Source organism: Moschus berezovskii, chromosome 1, assembly GCF_049115385.1.
Source record: "Moschus berezovskii isolate FMDL1 chromosome 1, NW_MosBer_1.0, whole genome shotgun sequence".
NCBI lineage: Eukaryota > Metazoa > Chordata > Mammalia > Artiodactyla > Moschidae > Moschus > Moschus berezovskii.
This window is the reverse complement of record NC_142460.1, coordinates 67,550,498-67,567,841: the sequence shown is the minus strand read 5'-3', so window position 1 is coordinate 67,567,841 and position 17,344 is coordinate 67,550,498. Positions and strand designations below refer to the sequence as shown.

Genomic DNA, 17,344 nt, shown 5'->3' with positions numbered 1-17,344 from the left:
CCTCCCTGAAAGGCCCAGGAAGGCCTGATTGCCTTTCTAACTGGGACACTGGTTTAGTCCTTCCTTTAGAACTGAAACAAGAGCTCTCCTGGGGGCTTGAGCCTGCTGCCTTTCAGACTGGAAACACATCATCAGCTCGCCTGGGTCTCCATCTTGCCCTTTGTAATCTTGGGACTTGTCAGCCTCCATAATAAAGAAAGCCAATTCCTTAAAAGAAATCTCTTTATATACATACATCCTATTAGTTCTTTTCCTCTGGAGAACCCTAAAACACCAGCTAATTCTGGTATTTGTTTTGTTTACTACCCAAGTATATATATTTTTTAAATTACAGATTTGGATTGTTTTGTATTAAATGTCTCCCCACTCATAAATAATTGAGGAACTTCATTTTCGAAAGCAATTGATCTATGGTCAGCTTGCTATTTCCCTTATAAATATAAACTGAAAGCAAATGTGTGCTAGCCTAATAGCCCCCATTGCCTTGACAGAAGGCTCTCCATCCTGTTACGGCTCTCTCCTGCCAAGGGCTCTGAGAATCCTTCAGACTATGCCTCATGTGTGTTTGCAAACAAATGTCTCCCATATACTTCTCTTCTGCTGTTTTCTAACTGCTAGAAATTCTCTGCCTTACATTCTCCAGAGGGAATAATGCTCCTTCATGGACCATGATGTCTGTGCTGCTCCCAAAGTTAATTGCCAATAGTTGAGGACCCAGAGAAGGACTCACTTCTGTAAGATTAGATTCTCCCTAAGTAAGGAAAAGGATTTCTCCTCAGCTCTGTGTCATATTCCAAAACAAGGAATGACAGCCAGACCCTGACAGAACTGTCATGAGAGACTATGCAACTCTGGGCTGAAGTTGAGTTCCTGTCTTTCCAGTTTTTACTTTCCCCTCAGAATTTCAAAAAAAATCATAGGTTCAGTTTTAATCAGAGCCCAAACTCAAGGTAAAGTATTTCTTTACCCTCGGCTGATCTCATGAATATGCTCCCACCACAGGGCTGCTGAAGCTCAGGGTGGAGAGGGCAGGCTTCATCTTGCCTGGAGCTACTGCCCTTCCCTGTTGAATTAGGCAGCTTATTTCAAGTTTAATCTTTCTTAAAGTTTGTAAAAGTAGAAATAGAATGTTGAGAGTAGAACACAACATATTTCTATTTTAACTTATAAACAACATAAGAAATATATCTTAAAAAATAAAAATACCCAACAAAAAAGTCACTTTTTAAAAGATATTCATTTACCATTATTTTATTAAACAATCATCTTTTACATGTCATCACACCTTACCCCTGAAGTGCAAAAAACAGTTTGAGGTATTAAAACCGAAGGAATATTTGCACATATTTTGTAAGGTTTTCACACTATAATAACTGGAATATTCAATATAACTAAATGCTACCTATAACTGCAGGTTTATAAGAATAAAGCTATCTAAAGCAAACTAGTTTGTCTCATTATAGCTTTGGACCTCACATTCATGACATTAAAGGTGGCAAAAATAATATGTAATTTAAGTTGCTTGCAAATTGATATGCCCATTATTCTGTTTTAGAGAACAGTGTCTAGAATTTAAAAGGTTAACAGCTGAAATGGTAGTGATAACCCAAAGCACCAAAACCAAACTGACAAATCAGTTTCAATGATATAATGTCCTATTCATGGGATTTAATACTTAGATCAATGGCAAGTCACTTACAGTATCTGAAACAGATTTACCAGAATATTCCAATGCTATCCATGTACATGGAGGGTCATATAAATTGCATGGTTCATGCTTTTTTGTAAGATTTTTCCCTTTATATTAGTAAATAAATTGCTAATACAAAGTTCAGAATGGTTTCTTCAATCATTTTGAAGTTATTTTGAAGTAACATGAGGAAGAGCAGATTGGCTTTTTAAGTCTTAGACTTTGTTATATTGAAGAAATTATCCAGAGACTTTCTAGATCCCATTTCCCTCTGATTGTGTCTATTCCTTGAAAGAGAAAGTTGAGGCAGTTATTACTCTATAGCTACTTAGCGTTATACAACTACTTTTTTCTGAACTGTTCAGGAAAATTGGAGAAAAAGTGTATTTTGATTTGATAACTGGACTTCCCTGGTGGCTCAGATGGTAAAGCATCTGTCTACAATTTGGAAAACCTTGGTTCGATGCCTGGGTCAGGAAGATTCCCTGGAGATGGAAATGGCAACCCACTCCAGTAATCTTGCTTAGAAAATCCCATGGAGAGATGAGGCCTGGTTCCGGTCTATTGTCCATGGGGTCGCAAAGAGTCGGACACGACTGAGCGACTTCACTTTAATTATTAACTTCAGCGCATAGGCACTTCATTTGAAACAAATCTAAACTTGCATAGTGCCCTGCATCACAAACTTGCTTGGTAAAATTGAGTCCTGAATAATGGGTCACAAATATTAAATAGCAACTAGTCTCTACAGCAGTTTTTACAGTTAAAAACAAAACTTTTAGTAGCTGCACATGCTAGGTTTTTGTGTTAATCACTGAGTTGTTTTATTTACTCCACTGCATGAATAAATTACACAAAGGAAAGGTTGATTTTTTTCTGTAAGAATATAGGTTTAAAAGTTGGCTTTTTAAAACTTTTTCCAAAACTGATAAAAAATAAAATGTTTCTTGTAGGTTACTATTAGAGGAAAATACTATTTCTGAAAAAAGTAGGCCTCCTCCAGACTAAATGTTTTCTCTACGTGAGAAATTTGTAAGAAAAGAAACATTTTTTCCCCTATGGACACCCCAACAAAGTTCTGCAAAACACATTTAACCTGTTTCCTCTTTATTCTAGGGAAAGAAAGGAACCTAGGTTGTTAAAAACCCGCATAGGAACATTATGCTTGTGTGTGGGGACAGTGTCCTCTCCCACAATTACTGTTTGTTTTCCCACATGATGGTTCCTGAATTAAGAATAATCTGCAGTTGTTGCACAGCTGCAGAAGCAGCTGAGGGGTTTACCTGGGAGCAGAGTGAACATGTGCTGATGTTCTCGCTTGAACCAGGAGAAAACTAATCACAGTTTCTTCCACCAGATGAATAATGATCAAGTGTCACTTAGTATCCTTTAGAGGCTAACAACTACTTTTACTGTTTGCTGCACAAATGGATGCTCCCTCCAGGTTAGGATACATTACCCAAGTTTTTATTTTTGTTTTTTTAATGTATGTTTTCAGACATGGAAATCACCCAAAAACAGAGGAGGTCACAGAATGAGAAATTACATCTCAGGTGTCCAAATTGGCTAATCCAATTAAAACCTACCCCCAAACTGCAGTTATCTGAATAAAACAGAAAACAACTTTCATTTCAGGACTATATATGCAAATCTAAGTGCCATCACAATGATTTTTAATACTTAGGGGGTAAAATGCAACAAGTTATTTTTTTTTTTCCTATGGCCACCTTTTCCCTCCAAAACCAATAATCAAAAGCAAATGGAAATGAAATGAAATAATGACAGATCTTGTAAGATCTAAATCCTGAATGTTGTTTGCTCATTGTCAGTATACCCAGAGGTGCCGTACAAATAGGGTTGACCACAAACATGAGTGACAAAAGTAATATTATCAAAATTCTCTCACTATTGTTATGCTAACAAGCTACACTGAAATCTGTCCAGCCTGCAAATATCAAATGCTGGCTGGCATTCAACTGCAGTCACACACTGTAGCGTCAGTGAAGCCCTTTCTCGAGAGCAGGGGCCTGTGACAGTCAGTCAAAGACTGGGTTTCGTATACCATTCAACACCAAACTGGTGGGTGCCTTCCTCTGTAACAGGGCCAGTGAGCACAGAAGAAGGGAGAAGCTCATGACTCCCAGAATGACCATTCCTGATATCAGGGCACTGGTGACAGCATTCAGCTGAAAAGGAGGTTCATTCGGAGAACCTGCAAGCAATAAACACACTCAGTGGGAAATGATCCAACATCAGATTTATCTTAACTTATCCCAATTCATGCCTGCAAAGCCTCTGTCAGCAGTATCTTGTAGAATAATAGCATCAGACTGGGCTTCCCTGGTGGCTCAGAGGTTAAAGCGTCTGCCCCCAATGCAGGAGACCCGGGTTCGATCCCTGGGTCGAGAAGCCTGGTAGGCTACAGTCCACGGGGTCGCATAGAGTCGGACACGACTGAGCGACGGAACGGAACGGATGCTACAATAATAGCATGAGATTATGCTACAATTTATTTGACTTCGATTCATTACCCAAAAGTGTGAGTCACTCAGTCATGTCCAACTCTTTGTGACTCCATGGCCTGGAGGCCTGCCAGGTTCCTCTGTCCATGGAATTCTCCAAGTAAGAATAATGGATTGGGTAGCCGTTCCCTTCTCCAGGGGTTCTTCCTGACCTAGGGATTGAACCTGGTCTCCTGCATCGCAGGCAGATTCTTTATGATCTGAGCTACCAGGGAAGCCCAAAGGACTGTACAATTTAGAGTCCTGGTACCCCCTGAGTAGCCAAAAATTTCATTTATAATATGCTATAAAAATTGACCAACAGATTGCATATGAGTTCAGAAATTCTCAGTGAACTGTTATTTAAAATGCAATAAACTTGTGAAACCAGAGCTCATTATATTTAGTTGATGACAGTTTTGCAACTCATTACCAAAAAATACTTAACATTTTTAAAAATTATACTTTCACTTTCAATATATGTTAATTATCTTACCAAGCTGTGAATTGTTGGTTGGCGTCTCATCTGAGGGGAAGAAAAGAGAAACAAAAGCAATATTGTGTCTCCAAATATTTATCAATGTCTAATCCTGTAATTGCTTTTTACCTATATGTCCCCTCACCTTCATCCACAAGCTCCTTGGGAAAGGCAATAATGAAAGTCTCCTAGACTGTCTGCTTTCTCATTTCCTGTTCCACGTGTCCAAGATTTCTTCATCTATCCTTTCCTCCATATCTACATTCTGACACTGCTCTGGGTGTACAAATAAAATCATAAAACATACTATGCTAAATTCTTTCCTGCTGACTTCACTTTATCATTATATCTCTAGTCAGGTTAGTGGGGGCAGTAATTGTTAACAGCTACTATTAATACATTTTTTAGAGCCATATAACCTGCTATTTATTATTCTTTTATAGAGAAATATTCATTATTTAGTGCCACTCTATTTTAAGTGATGCCATTTTTTCCATCATATTCTGCAAAAAACATCAAGTTCCAAGAAGATTAATTCATGCTTAATAACTAAATGAAAGGAAAACATGACTCTTGAGCTTGAGTTGTAATTATTTGCATTTGTTAAATAAGAGACTGAAGCTGTTTGTTCTTCACTTTTCCCTGACAAACATAACAGATGCAGTGAACACATTCACTTGGTCTCCCAGTTTTTGTTACCCAATTTTTAATCATATAGCAATTAACCCTTGAACTTATGCAACAAGTGGATTTTATATTTGTGTTTAAACATGTGGGTGTATATGTTTGTCTGTATTATTTGAACCACAAAATGTGTGCAGTTGGCTATTGCTTCTGAAATATAAATATTATTACAATTAATATGTGTGTAATGCCACACAGTATACAAAGTGCTATCTCATGTGTTACCACATTTAATTTTCATAATTGCCATATGGTTTAGATATTTTTGCTACTCCCATTTTACAGATGAAGAAACTTCCATCTGTCACAGCCTTTATAATAAACATATGCTTAAATAAAAGCTCAATTTCAGAGTCTTTTTCCTAAAATAATATAAACTAGCAAGTGTGAAAAATGTTTTTAGTAAAAAGATAAATATCTCAAGTGACAAAACTCCAGGATTAATATTTGAAACAATGGAAGAAGCTTGTGAGATGTTTATAAAACAGCTGATGGCGTTTCTTTTCAAACATATGAGTGTTGGCAGAAATGATGGTTCTGCTGTTTGATCCTGAAGTACAATGTCCAAAATAAATAGAGCACTCATTCATAGTATTCTTTAGAATGGTGTAGTGCATTGCTATAGGACAAAAAGAAAAAAAAATATCAGTTTTCATTATAAGACATGTTTAGGAAAACCCTAACCTCCAACTAATACTATCCTACAAGGACAACTACTTCTCGTGGAAACAGATAGGATGTTCACATTGTGATTAATTGATCCAAAAGATCTGTGTGCCCCTTTCCCAAAACAAGATGCCTTAGTAGGATATGGAAGAGAATATCTAATGCTCTAAAATTCCTTTCTAAAAGTTATTCTTTGTTTAGGAATTACATTTATTTGCTATTTAATTTTTTTTTATTGGAAGCAAATTACTTTACATTAATATATTGGTTGGTTTTGCCATACACTGACACGAATCTGTCCCGGGTGTACATGTGTTCCCCGTCTTGAACCCCCCTCCCACCTCCCTCTTCCCCATATCCTCCCTCCAGGTCATCCCCATGCACCAGCCCCAAGCATCCTGTATCATGAGTCGAACCTGGACTGGTGATTCATTTCACATATGATAATATACATGCTACAATGCCATTCTCCCAAATCATCCCACCTTCACCCTCTCCCACAGAGTCCCAAAGACTGTTCTATGTTTGCTATTTAAAAAAAGGTTTTTATTAAAAAATAAAAAGCTTCCTCGTATATATCTCAAATTAAGCAAAAGTTCCATAACTGTAATGACCTATTTTTTGCACTTTAAGATTAACAGAAGAAATCAGAATATCCCCTCCTTTTTTACATTACTACCAGTACTTCTGTAAGAACAACATCCCAGTTGTCACCCACAAGGACTTGGATGTGGACAAAATAAATCTCCATGTGGGGACAAAAATGCCAAATGAGCTACATCAGTTGCAGGTTCCAGGACTCTGAAAAACTGAAAGCATCCTACCTTTGGCAGATGGCTGAAATCAGAATTTGTAATATTTGAATATTGTTTGCAGTTGTACTTGATACTAAATAAGGTTAGAGAGAATAAGGTTATCTGTTATTTGCTGTTTCCTGGCATCCTGCAATGTTAGGATCATTGCAATTAAGAGAAAAATCAAAGCTCTGTCTAGAAAAAGGTGGTAGTGATTTTCCAGGAACTTTCTATCACCACACACTTCAGTTTTTTTGTCACACCAACTTGGTCTTATACACATCTACAAAAGTCATCTTATGGAATTTGACCAGACTAGAAATCTAAACCTGGTGAGATCTTCAAGAAACATATAGCTAGCTGAGAACTCATAGCAGGAAAGTGATAGCAGCAATACCACAGCTGTTTAAAAGCCAGAAATGGCAGATAAATTGCCATTCTCTGCTTTTCTCTCAGATAAGTAGCTGAAATAAATGGAAAACGTAAACATCTGTACAAAGATATATACAGAATGAATATTCTCCTTTCTTAGCACAAGCAAACTATTTTTTTTTAAGTCTTCAATTACCTATGTGGTAAAATGAACCACATGTTTTAAGTTGAGAACCTTGGAAGTTTTTATTCTCCACTGTGTCATGGAGTAGCCATTTCATCTCTACCTTTGAATTCTAAGATCCCTGAGGGCAAAGACTGTGGCCTCTTCTCTGCTTTATTTCCAATTCTTAGAAGAGTTGCTGTCCATGGAGGGACTAAATAAATAGGCTAGAGTGAATTATTCCCTATCCATGAAACTCAGTGACACTAGTTTAACAAGAGTTTGGCTTAGACTTCTCCACAGGAATTTATATTTTAAAAAATTATATACTCTTGTTTTTCAGTGATTGTATCTTTAAATTTTCAGAATTGTACCCCATGATAAGCATTTCCCTACCAAATAATTATAGCCTTTCAGAGCCTAAAATAAGAACATTTCATGAACTTTGAGGATTTTGAATTCTGAGGATTTATATATTTTTCTAAATCAGCTAACAAAAGATAAACAATATTGGGTAAAAAATAACCAGAATGGATTTAATTTCATTAAAATAAAAACAGGACAGAAGTTCTGAGGTTTAACAACTTTTTAAACTTGACCAAACCAGATGTCTATGAGAAGGAGTGGTTCAATGAGTAAACAGAGCAAAAATTCCAAGTATCAGAGAACTTTGAAGAGAGGAAATCATGCCTGAAATTAGACTTACTTTTGAAAATCAGCCAAAGGATATGCCGAGAGAAATTCTAGCTGAACTAAGGTAAAAATAAACTGAAACTAAGGGAATAAGGTAGCCCTGGTCATTAAGCTGGACATTTAATTTATATGTCCATTTATATGAATGGATATGGCTTGATTTCTGAGTTGCATTTGTTGTTTAGTTGCTAAGTCATGTCTGACTCTTTTGCGACCCCATGTGCTGCAGCCCATCAGGCTCCTCTCTCCATAGGATTTCTCAGGCAAGAATACTAGAATAGGTTGCCATTTCCTTCTCCAGAGTTGTGTTTACATGGAATTACTTTTTTTTTTAATTGTAAGGATATTATAGTATTATAGTGAAAACATTATTACACATGATCCTCTAGGTAGTGAGGCCACCATGATATCCAAATAAAAACCATCCTACTGTTATTTATCAAAATCATGAGAAATAAATCCACAGAGAGTGAGAGAGAAATGAAGTTTAAACATAACCCTGTGGGGTTGTACCAGTGGAGAGACCAAGGTGACTAAGAGAAAACCTTAGTGCTTTGGGAAATAGATGTCATCTTTGAGGTGGAAACAAGTCTCAGTTGGAAAGGAAGAAATTCAGGCATGATATCAGATGTACTGATCAAAAGCATTAGTTCTTTGAGGTTTTAACAGAGGTGTTTTGGATGACTAGACGTGATATGGATAAAACTTATAAACCTGGATTGCTGGTTAGCTACAGTAGGAATAGAAACTACTACTAGGATTTGGATATCTTAATAATTTTGGTCTGTTTTTTAAATTATATTATACTGAAAGTGAAAGTGTTAGTCACTCAGTCATGTCCAACTCTTTGAGACCCTATGGACTCTGCCAGGCTTTTCTGTCCATGGGATTCTCCAGGCAAGAATACTGAAATGGGTTGCCATTTCCTCCTCCAGAGGATCTTTCCAACCCAGGGATTGAAACTGGGTCTCCTGCATTGCAGGAGGATTTTTTTACCACTGAGCCACCAGAGAAGCCCTATATTATAATTGCAAATTATTTAAAATTTGTTATCATTAGTTTGATTTGATTTGATCCATGTAAGAAAGGAGCAAGGAGGTTATTAATAAGGAAGAAAGTCATCCACTTTCCTACATCTCAACATCCACAGAGAGATGTGACTTCCAAGGTTCTTTTCTTACAACAAACTGAAATGCTCTATAAAAATAAGAATATTTTTCATTGTGCCTACTCAAAAGCATTCATAATTATTGGCAGTAAGACCTGAGTTTCCATGCAGTATAATTCTATGAGCTATTTCTGACAGCTAGAGATAAGAATTGGGCCTCTGACAAACCACAAACCAGTCATTTTCAAACCATTCAAATTACTCCAAATTATCAAGGAGGATGAACCTAGTTTGAAATTTTATATTTAATAAATTCATGCATTTTTTCAATGGCCTATTAGGTTTTTTTTAATTACTAATATGTCCACACAAACACAAAGAAGTAAATGATTAAAGCATTTATCTGAATTTTTCAGAACCAAATGACTTCCTGCCTTTTTGCCTAATTGTCTCTTTCAGATGAAACTTTCTTTTCACTGTGGGATAGGAGGTATGGGAGAAAAGGTAAAGATAATCTAATTGAAACATAATAATAGCCTATGCCTAATATAAAATAGAGAAAAATAATTACCAGAACTCCACTTTTCTTTTTAGACAAATTTAGAACAATAGAGTTAGATAGAATCTGAAAGTCTAATTTTTCAAACCTTTTACCTTAAAAATAAAAAAATAAAGAAACATTTGCCCAGAGAAGTGAAGTAAAATCCCAAGTCCTACATCTTATTAGGACATAAGCTGAACTAGAACCAGTTTTTCAGACTTCAGTGAGTGTTGTTTATAATGCATGTCTGTTTTATCCAACTCAGCAGTCTCCAAACTTTTGGCACCAGGGACCAGTTTCATTGAAGACAATTTTTCCATGGGCCATGGTTGGAGTAGGAGCATGATTTCTGGATGAGTCAAGAGAAATACATTTATTGTATACTTTATTTTGATTATTATTTTACCATCTATATCATGTACATCTCAGATCTACATCAGGCATTAGATCCCAGAGGCTGGGGACTCCTGATCCAAGTTATTCTGGATGTCTGAGTTTCACACTCATAAAAACAGTATCCCTTTGGAGAGTGTAAGTGTATGTGTATGGACACGCATGCACAGATATTTGTACATATGAGAATTTATTGTATAAACAACTGTGGCCATTAGATTCAAGAACAGAACTGTGTGTACTGGTAGGGGTATTTACATATTATTACTATTTAGGATCCTGGAAGGAAGCAATTGGAATGCAAACTGGTAATTTAAGAATATTTAATAGGATGGTTTATAAAGATGGGGGCTTCCCGGATAGCTCAGTTGGCAAAGAATTTGCCTGCAATGTGGGAGACCCTGGTTTTATTCCTGGGTTGAGAAGATCCCCTGGAAAATTGATAGGCTACCCACTCCAGTGTTCTTGGGCTTACCCTATGGCTCAGCTGGTAAAAAAATCTGCCTGCGATGCAGGAGACCTGGGTTCGATCCCTAGGTTGGGTAGATCCCCTGGAGAAGGGAAAGGCTACCCACTCCAGTATTCTGGCCTGGAAAATTCCATGGACAGTCATGGGGTCGCAAAAAGTAGGACACGACTGAGCGATTTTCACTTCATTCACTTTATAAAGATGGAGGGAACTCACAAGAGAAAGTCAAGTTACCAGTACTATGGGTTAAAGGGAGGGATTCCAGAACTCTGAGAGTAGTTGAATGGAGACTGTTGTCTGGTGGGAGCCATGTGAACCTCACACCCATCCTCTGACAGTACCACCTATTGGTCTAGTTCAACCAGAAACTATACTTGGCAAGGCATCCATCCAGTGGATGCAGTTCATAGAGATAAGTGTTCTAGGTCAGAGAGGGGCTGGAAAGGGCAGAGTAGATCTGGATGGGCAAATGAAACATGTCCAGAAGCGTACTCTGTGTGTGTGTGTGTGCGCGTGTGTGTATGTGTGTGCATATGTGTGTGTGTGCACGCGCGTGTGTGTATGTGTGAAGGGAAATGTGGTAAAGACAATATTGCCCTTTGTGAATAAGTTGAATAAAGAGGAAGCTTCCAAGAAATTAAAGTTGTCTAGCAATTTATGTTGTCTAACAGTTAATTAATGCTATTTAGGAACTATTTTGAGTTATGTTTATAAGCCAAAGAACCAGCCATTTTGGAACCATCTATTACTACACACAAAAGGAGGTGCACTCTTACCACTCCGAGTAATGATGGGACCTGCGGAGAGTACCGCGTTTCCAGAAGTACTCTGGGGACTCAGAGTGGTCCTCCCCACATCTCGCCTTTCTCTGTGGCCACAAACCTAAGGAGTTAATGAAAAGAAGTGAAATTCCACACCAGCACAAAATTGTTTCTTTATGGCCATTTGGAAAGTAGATTCGTTTAGAAGAGATACCACATGTTTAATTTTATTCATTTACTTCTGTGCATTTAATTACTTTGCATATAACTGCTACAGTGTTTCTTATCCTGGCTTGGGCCACATTTCTTATGTCCTTCTGATGTAATTGTGCATCCCCTCATTAATTTACATAGCTCAACAGCTCTCCTGTAAAAGAGATGTGTTTATCAAACTTTTCTACTTTTATTTCTCTCAAGCCTTTAATAAACTTTTCCCTGAAAAATTGGTCAGCACAGAGCCAAGGAAATGCAGACTCTTCATTTAACCCCACCTGATACAGAATGAATATAATCAATGATTGTAAAGAAATACATGGATTTAAGCACACATATAAACACATTAAAACTTGTTGTTGTTCAGTCACTCAGTCATGTCTAAGTCTTTGTGACCCCATGGACTGCAGCACACAAGGCTTCCCTTGTCCTTCACCATCTCCCAGAGCTTGCTCAAACTCATGCCCATTGAGTTAGTGATGCCATCCAACCATTTCATCCTCTGTCATTCCCTTCTCCTGCCTTCAATCTTTCCCAGCATCAGAGTATTTTCCAGTGAGTCAGCTCTTTGAATCAGCTGGCCAAAGTATTGGAGCTTCAGCCTCAGCATCAATCCCTCCAAGGAATAACCAGGATTGACTTCTTTTAGGATTAACTGGTTGGATCTTCTTGCAGTTCAAGGACTCTCAAGAGTCTTCTCCAATACCACAGTTCAAAAGCATCAACTCTTCAGCACTCAGCTCTCACATTCATACATGACTATTGAAAAAACCACAGCTTTGCCTATACAGACATTAAAGCTACTTTATCTAAAAAAAAAAAAAAAGACTGCATTTTTCTCAGGTTAATATTGCATCTGTGTGTGTATTCTCAGTCACGTAGTCATGTCCAACTCTCCAACCCTATGGATTGTAGCCCACCAGGCTCCTCTGCCCAGGGAATTTTCCAGGCACAAATACTGGAGTGGATTGCCATTACTTAATCCATGTTAATATTGGTATGACCCTAGGGGGCCTGTCAGAAATAGAATTTTATTTCTTCACTAGTAAATGAGTGTATATTTTAGTGGCAGCTATATGGGCTTCCCTGGTGGCTCAGACAGTAAAGAATCTGCCTGCAATGCTGGAGACCCAGGTTTCAATCCCTGGATAGGAAAGATTCCCTGAAAAAGGAAATGGCTACTCACTCCACTAATTTTGCCTGGAGAACTCTATGGACAGAGGAGCCTACTGGGCTACAGCCCATGGGATTGCAGAATCGAACATGACTGAGTGACTAACACATTTGTAGTACAGATCCACATCTTTTACAGGTTTTAACTTTTAATACCAGGGATTCCCTGGCCATCTGGCCAATCAACCTTTCCAGTGCCAGTCCTGCCCCCACCACAGGTTTTCCCATCATCCTCTGATCTGCTCCATAGCCCTACTAAGACTGGAAGTTTGCAGGTTACTCTGTTTCTTGTGTCTGTGCTTTGACCATCCTTTGGTGTAGAGTGTCTCTGTTTTCAAAGTCACATCTCTTTGATCAAGTCTCTCATCGTCTCCTGTTTCATCTCTCCCACAATGATGAATAGTGCCTTTTGCTACAACACATATATATGTCTGCCTTTGCATCATAACATTTTGTCATATTTTATTCCTTGACTATCTCGTGCTTCTAACAGATAAGCTAATTAAATTCAGAATTCATGCATGTATCTCTGTATTCCCAGTATAATGCTTGGCACAAAGTAGGTATTCAATACATCTTTACTGGATGAATGAAAAAATTGTACTTCAAACTATCTGACCTGATGCATATTCACTTTCTATGTAGAAATAAGTTTCTAACTCTTGATAACCTTCAGCTTAGATTAATACAACAGTTCAAAAACCTACTGGCATGAGGAAGGGGCAGTCATCAGCTCTGCAGAGCTTGGTAACACAGTGCAGGAAGACAGTAGACATTTTCTGATTCTTGTGTTTCACAAATCGGAACACTTCAAAAGAAAAGCGGCCCCGCTGGCTTCTGCCGTTTTCAATGACGGTAGTTTGAGGATCTTTGTCACAGCTCCATGTTAGAGAAAGTGAAAACAATTAATACTGGAAAGTACCAACCCACCATGACTTGTGCATTGATTTCTGCAATATTAAGAGGATTTCCCCAGCGCCCATTACATTAAAAGCTAACAAAATTATGCCGTGTTACAGATTTGTAATAGGAAAATAAGCTAACTCAACAGATATGTAGGAGTGACATAGATCATAAAATTTAAACAAATCAGTTTATGATTACAATATTTCTGCCAAATTTTAGAGGAATCATGCTCTTATAAGTTGAAAAATCCAAACAGCATAAAATACATAAAGTAAAACATCTGTCTTTGCCCTTGTCCATGCCTTTCCACGCCCACACACAAACCTGCGTGAGGTGATCTCACATGTTACTGCAGCCTCACAGGGCATATGCAAATAGAAACAGAAGCCATATTCTCAATGTTCCCCTCTTCTTAAATCATAGCAAACTCTCTATATTGCTTTGTATCTTGCCTTTTTAAAGTTTAACAGTGTAACTTAGAGATCTCTCTGTACCAATGGAGAGCCTCCTTCATCTTTTCTCACAGTTGTATAACTATTTCATCATGCACATCATGTGCCGGAGTTGATTCAACCTGTGTCCCATGTATAGATCCTTGCTTTGTTTTGAATCTTCTGAATTTTACAAATAATAATGAGCAGCCTTAAAATACATCATTTGGAAAATGTGCAGGGTTATCTATACAATATGTCTGTATTGCCATATTGCCCTCTATAAGTATTGTGGCATTTTGTTCTGCCCCAGTAATGTATAAAAAATACTTAATTTCCCTCAGAGCTACATCAACAAAGTATATGCATAAAATTCTGGATTAGTCCCTATTTGACAGGGACAATAAACCATCATCATTTAATATTATTTCACCTTTTTGTTAGTGTGAATGGATATGTGCATTTTTCATATATATTAGAGTCATTTGTATTTCTTTATCTGAAATTTGTTCATGTTCTTTGCCCAAATTTTAATTGTATTATTGGCCTTTCCTTTCGATTCCTTTAAATCCTTGGTTTTTAAGAAATGTGGTTCCTTGTTTGTTATATAAATTGCTGATTGTTTTACTTTGTTGTTTGGCTTTGGACAGTCCTCACTGTGTGTGTGTGTCTGTGTGCATGAGCCTGTGTGTATATGTTTGAGAAATTTTATTTTTATATAATTTAATTTTAAATATTTTATTATGGGCTAAAGATGATTTTCCATACTCCAAAGTTCTAATGATATTTTGCTTTTCTCTCCCATCGCTTTTAAAGCTGTAGTTTTTACATTTAAATTAATAATCCATTTAAAGTTTATCATGGTATAATGAGCAAAGTACAGATCTCATACTTTATTTTTCTTATGATTATCTACTGTCCTGCACTGTTTTTAAAACTCTCTGTCAATCCCACTGATTTACATATTATCACACTTTATCACCTAATAAATTGCCATGCTTTGGATCTATTTTCAACTGAGTATTGTACATTTTTATCTACATGTCTAGCCTCACATAATATCATACTTCTTAATAACTTTAGAGTGTCTATTAACTGCAGCATCTGGTAGTATCATATCCTTCGCATTTCCTTGTAGATTTTCCCCTTTCCTTTGTATTTTATGAATTTTTTGTTCATCTGTTTTTTCTCTATTCAGTTAGCTTATGATTCTCTGTTCTTGTAGGCGTGCACTTCTCCAGGCTGTTTCTAGGTTCTATGGCACTGGGACCCTCAGCATTCACTTTTCTTCCCCACTTCTCCTGCTACCTCTTCCCACACCACTTCCTCCCAGCCTTTTCCTATACTGTACATCTTGATCTTATTAACTAATTTTATCAACACAAACAAATATTTTGTAATTTCTAGGTTTTCTTTTCCTCCTGATCTCACTGAAAATGTCATCTGGGGACCCATTTCAGTCTCTGTAGTTTCCAAGAAGAAAACTGAAAGAAGAACTAAGCTGAAATCATAGTCATACTAGAAGTCTAATGATCATATTCCATTTTATAATAAGCAATGATTATAGAAATTGTGAAATTTCTATAGATTATAGAAAAACAAAAATGTCAAAGCAAAATGATCCACAATGTCACTGTGCATACATAACCATGGTGAATCTTTTCAGGTATTATTATTTCTACACTCTTTTCTACAATATGTAAATGAGGTCATTGTACAACTGTGTATGCTAATTCTTTCATTTCATATTTTAATACATTTAAATTATAAATAACCACATATTTATAAAGATAGGAATATCAAGAAGACAGAAGGGGAAGAGATAAAATAGCATCAATCTTTTTTTCTATTGTGTAAATAACTTTGTATGATTATAAGGCCTATGTGAGCTCTCAACTTGCTGGTTGTCCATAATTCACCTACCCATTTCCTGGCTGCTGAACATGCAGTTGGTTCCTATTTTTACCATTCTAAATAGCACTGATAGACAAGAAGATGATAAATACTTTTAGAATATGCTTCCTAATTCACAAATGTAGAATCAAAAGATATGAAATCTTTTAAGGATTTTTTTTAAGGATATTGTTTCCCAAAAATGTTAACCAAATGAACACTTCCAGCAATAGGATGAGTGTCAGTTTGATCATACCCTCTGAGTATCACCTTAACCTTGATTAACCAATAGAATTTATTCTTTTGATTTCCCATCATATTATTCCCATCATGTGTCAATAAGCAGCAGTGATCAGAGCCAACTGCATTTTATAAGCATGATTAGAAGCCATTGCTTGACTCTCAAGTCTGTTCTCCTGTCAGATAAAAACGCTGAAAAGAAACTAGGATGATTAAATGTTCTTATGATCAATGTTCCTTTTTCGCAAATGTAGATTACATTCACTCTATCACTGTCTATTGGGGAATGAAGTCAAAGTTATTGGATCTTATTTTTTTTAAAAAAGTGGTAGGTTTTCATTTTAAATGTTGATAAATGAAGAAAAGCATTATGGGGTCTAAATTATCTAGACCATTACTTTAATTTTACTATCCTTTTGACACACCATGAGACAGTCTAGTTTCATAAAAATAGTCACTGCTGTTCTCTTATTGCCAATAATCTCCTAACCATGCTTTTCCTAAAACAATGAAATATTCCCGTATGACCTAAACGTGAATAAAACATCTTTGATGTGTCAAACTTACTTGTAACTTTCATCCAACAATAGCCTTTTCAGCATTTCATATTGAAAACTGTTCTCCATTTTTACACTTCCAACTATATTTTAATTTTTGTTCAGAATGTAAAACTTAAAATTTAAAAGCTATAAAAGTACCTTATAATTCATCTGTCTTCAATTTTCTACTGAAATTATCTACAATTGAATTATTGCTATCAATACAAAACTTAGACACCTACCTAAGGAAGAGATCATATCGAGTATCATCATTTGGGTTCCCTGATGGGGTCGTGTAGCAATAATCCATTAAGACATTCCATCTGCAAGGAAAAGGAAGAATAATCTAGTCAGAGTCTCCTTTGGATATTAGTTATTAACCCAAAGGAAGTAGATATTCACAAACATCTTACTCCAGGGAATATAGTTTTTAACTAATTATTTCCTGAGACTTCTTATTTAATAAAATGTTCTCCTCTACTCACAGTGTTTAAAAGTCTGCAACAAATTGCCATCGCACATCAAGTATCATATAAAACCAAGAACAGAAATGCCAAGAAGACAAAAAGGGAGAAGGCAAAGTAGAACCAAATTTCTCAAGAGCACCAATCTCTTCAGGATGCAAAGTTTAAATAA

At 36.6% G+C, this 17,344-nt stretch overlaps 1 protein-coding gene across 1 annotated transcript in view; it reads right to left on the bottom strand.

Moving 5' to 3' along the window:
* Nucleotides 1–3,726: 3,726 nt before the first annotated feature.
* Nucleotides 3,727–17,344, bottom strand: part of ZPLD1 (zona pellucida like domain containing 1) — a 47,258-nt gene continuing 33,640 nt past the window's right edge. The window contains exons 7-11 of the mRNA XM_055417510.2: nt 16,951–17,031; nt 13,407–13,578; nt 11,329–11,434; nt 4,688–4,717; nt 3,727–3,902 (exon numbers count right to left, since the gene is read on the bottom strand). Coding sequence (XP_055273485.1) covers nt 3,727–3,902; nt 4,688–4,717; nt 11,329–11,434; nt 13,407–13,578; nt 16,951–17,031 — 565 coding nt within the window. The remainder of the gene's footprint in view (nt 3,903–4,687; nt 4,718–11,328; nt 11,435–13,406; nt 13,579–16,950; nt 17,032–17,344) is intronic.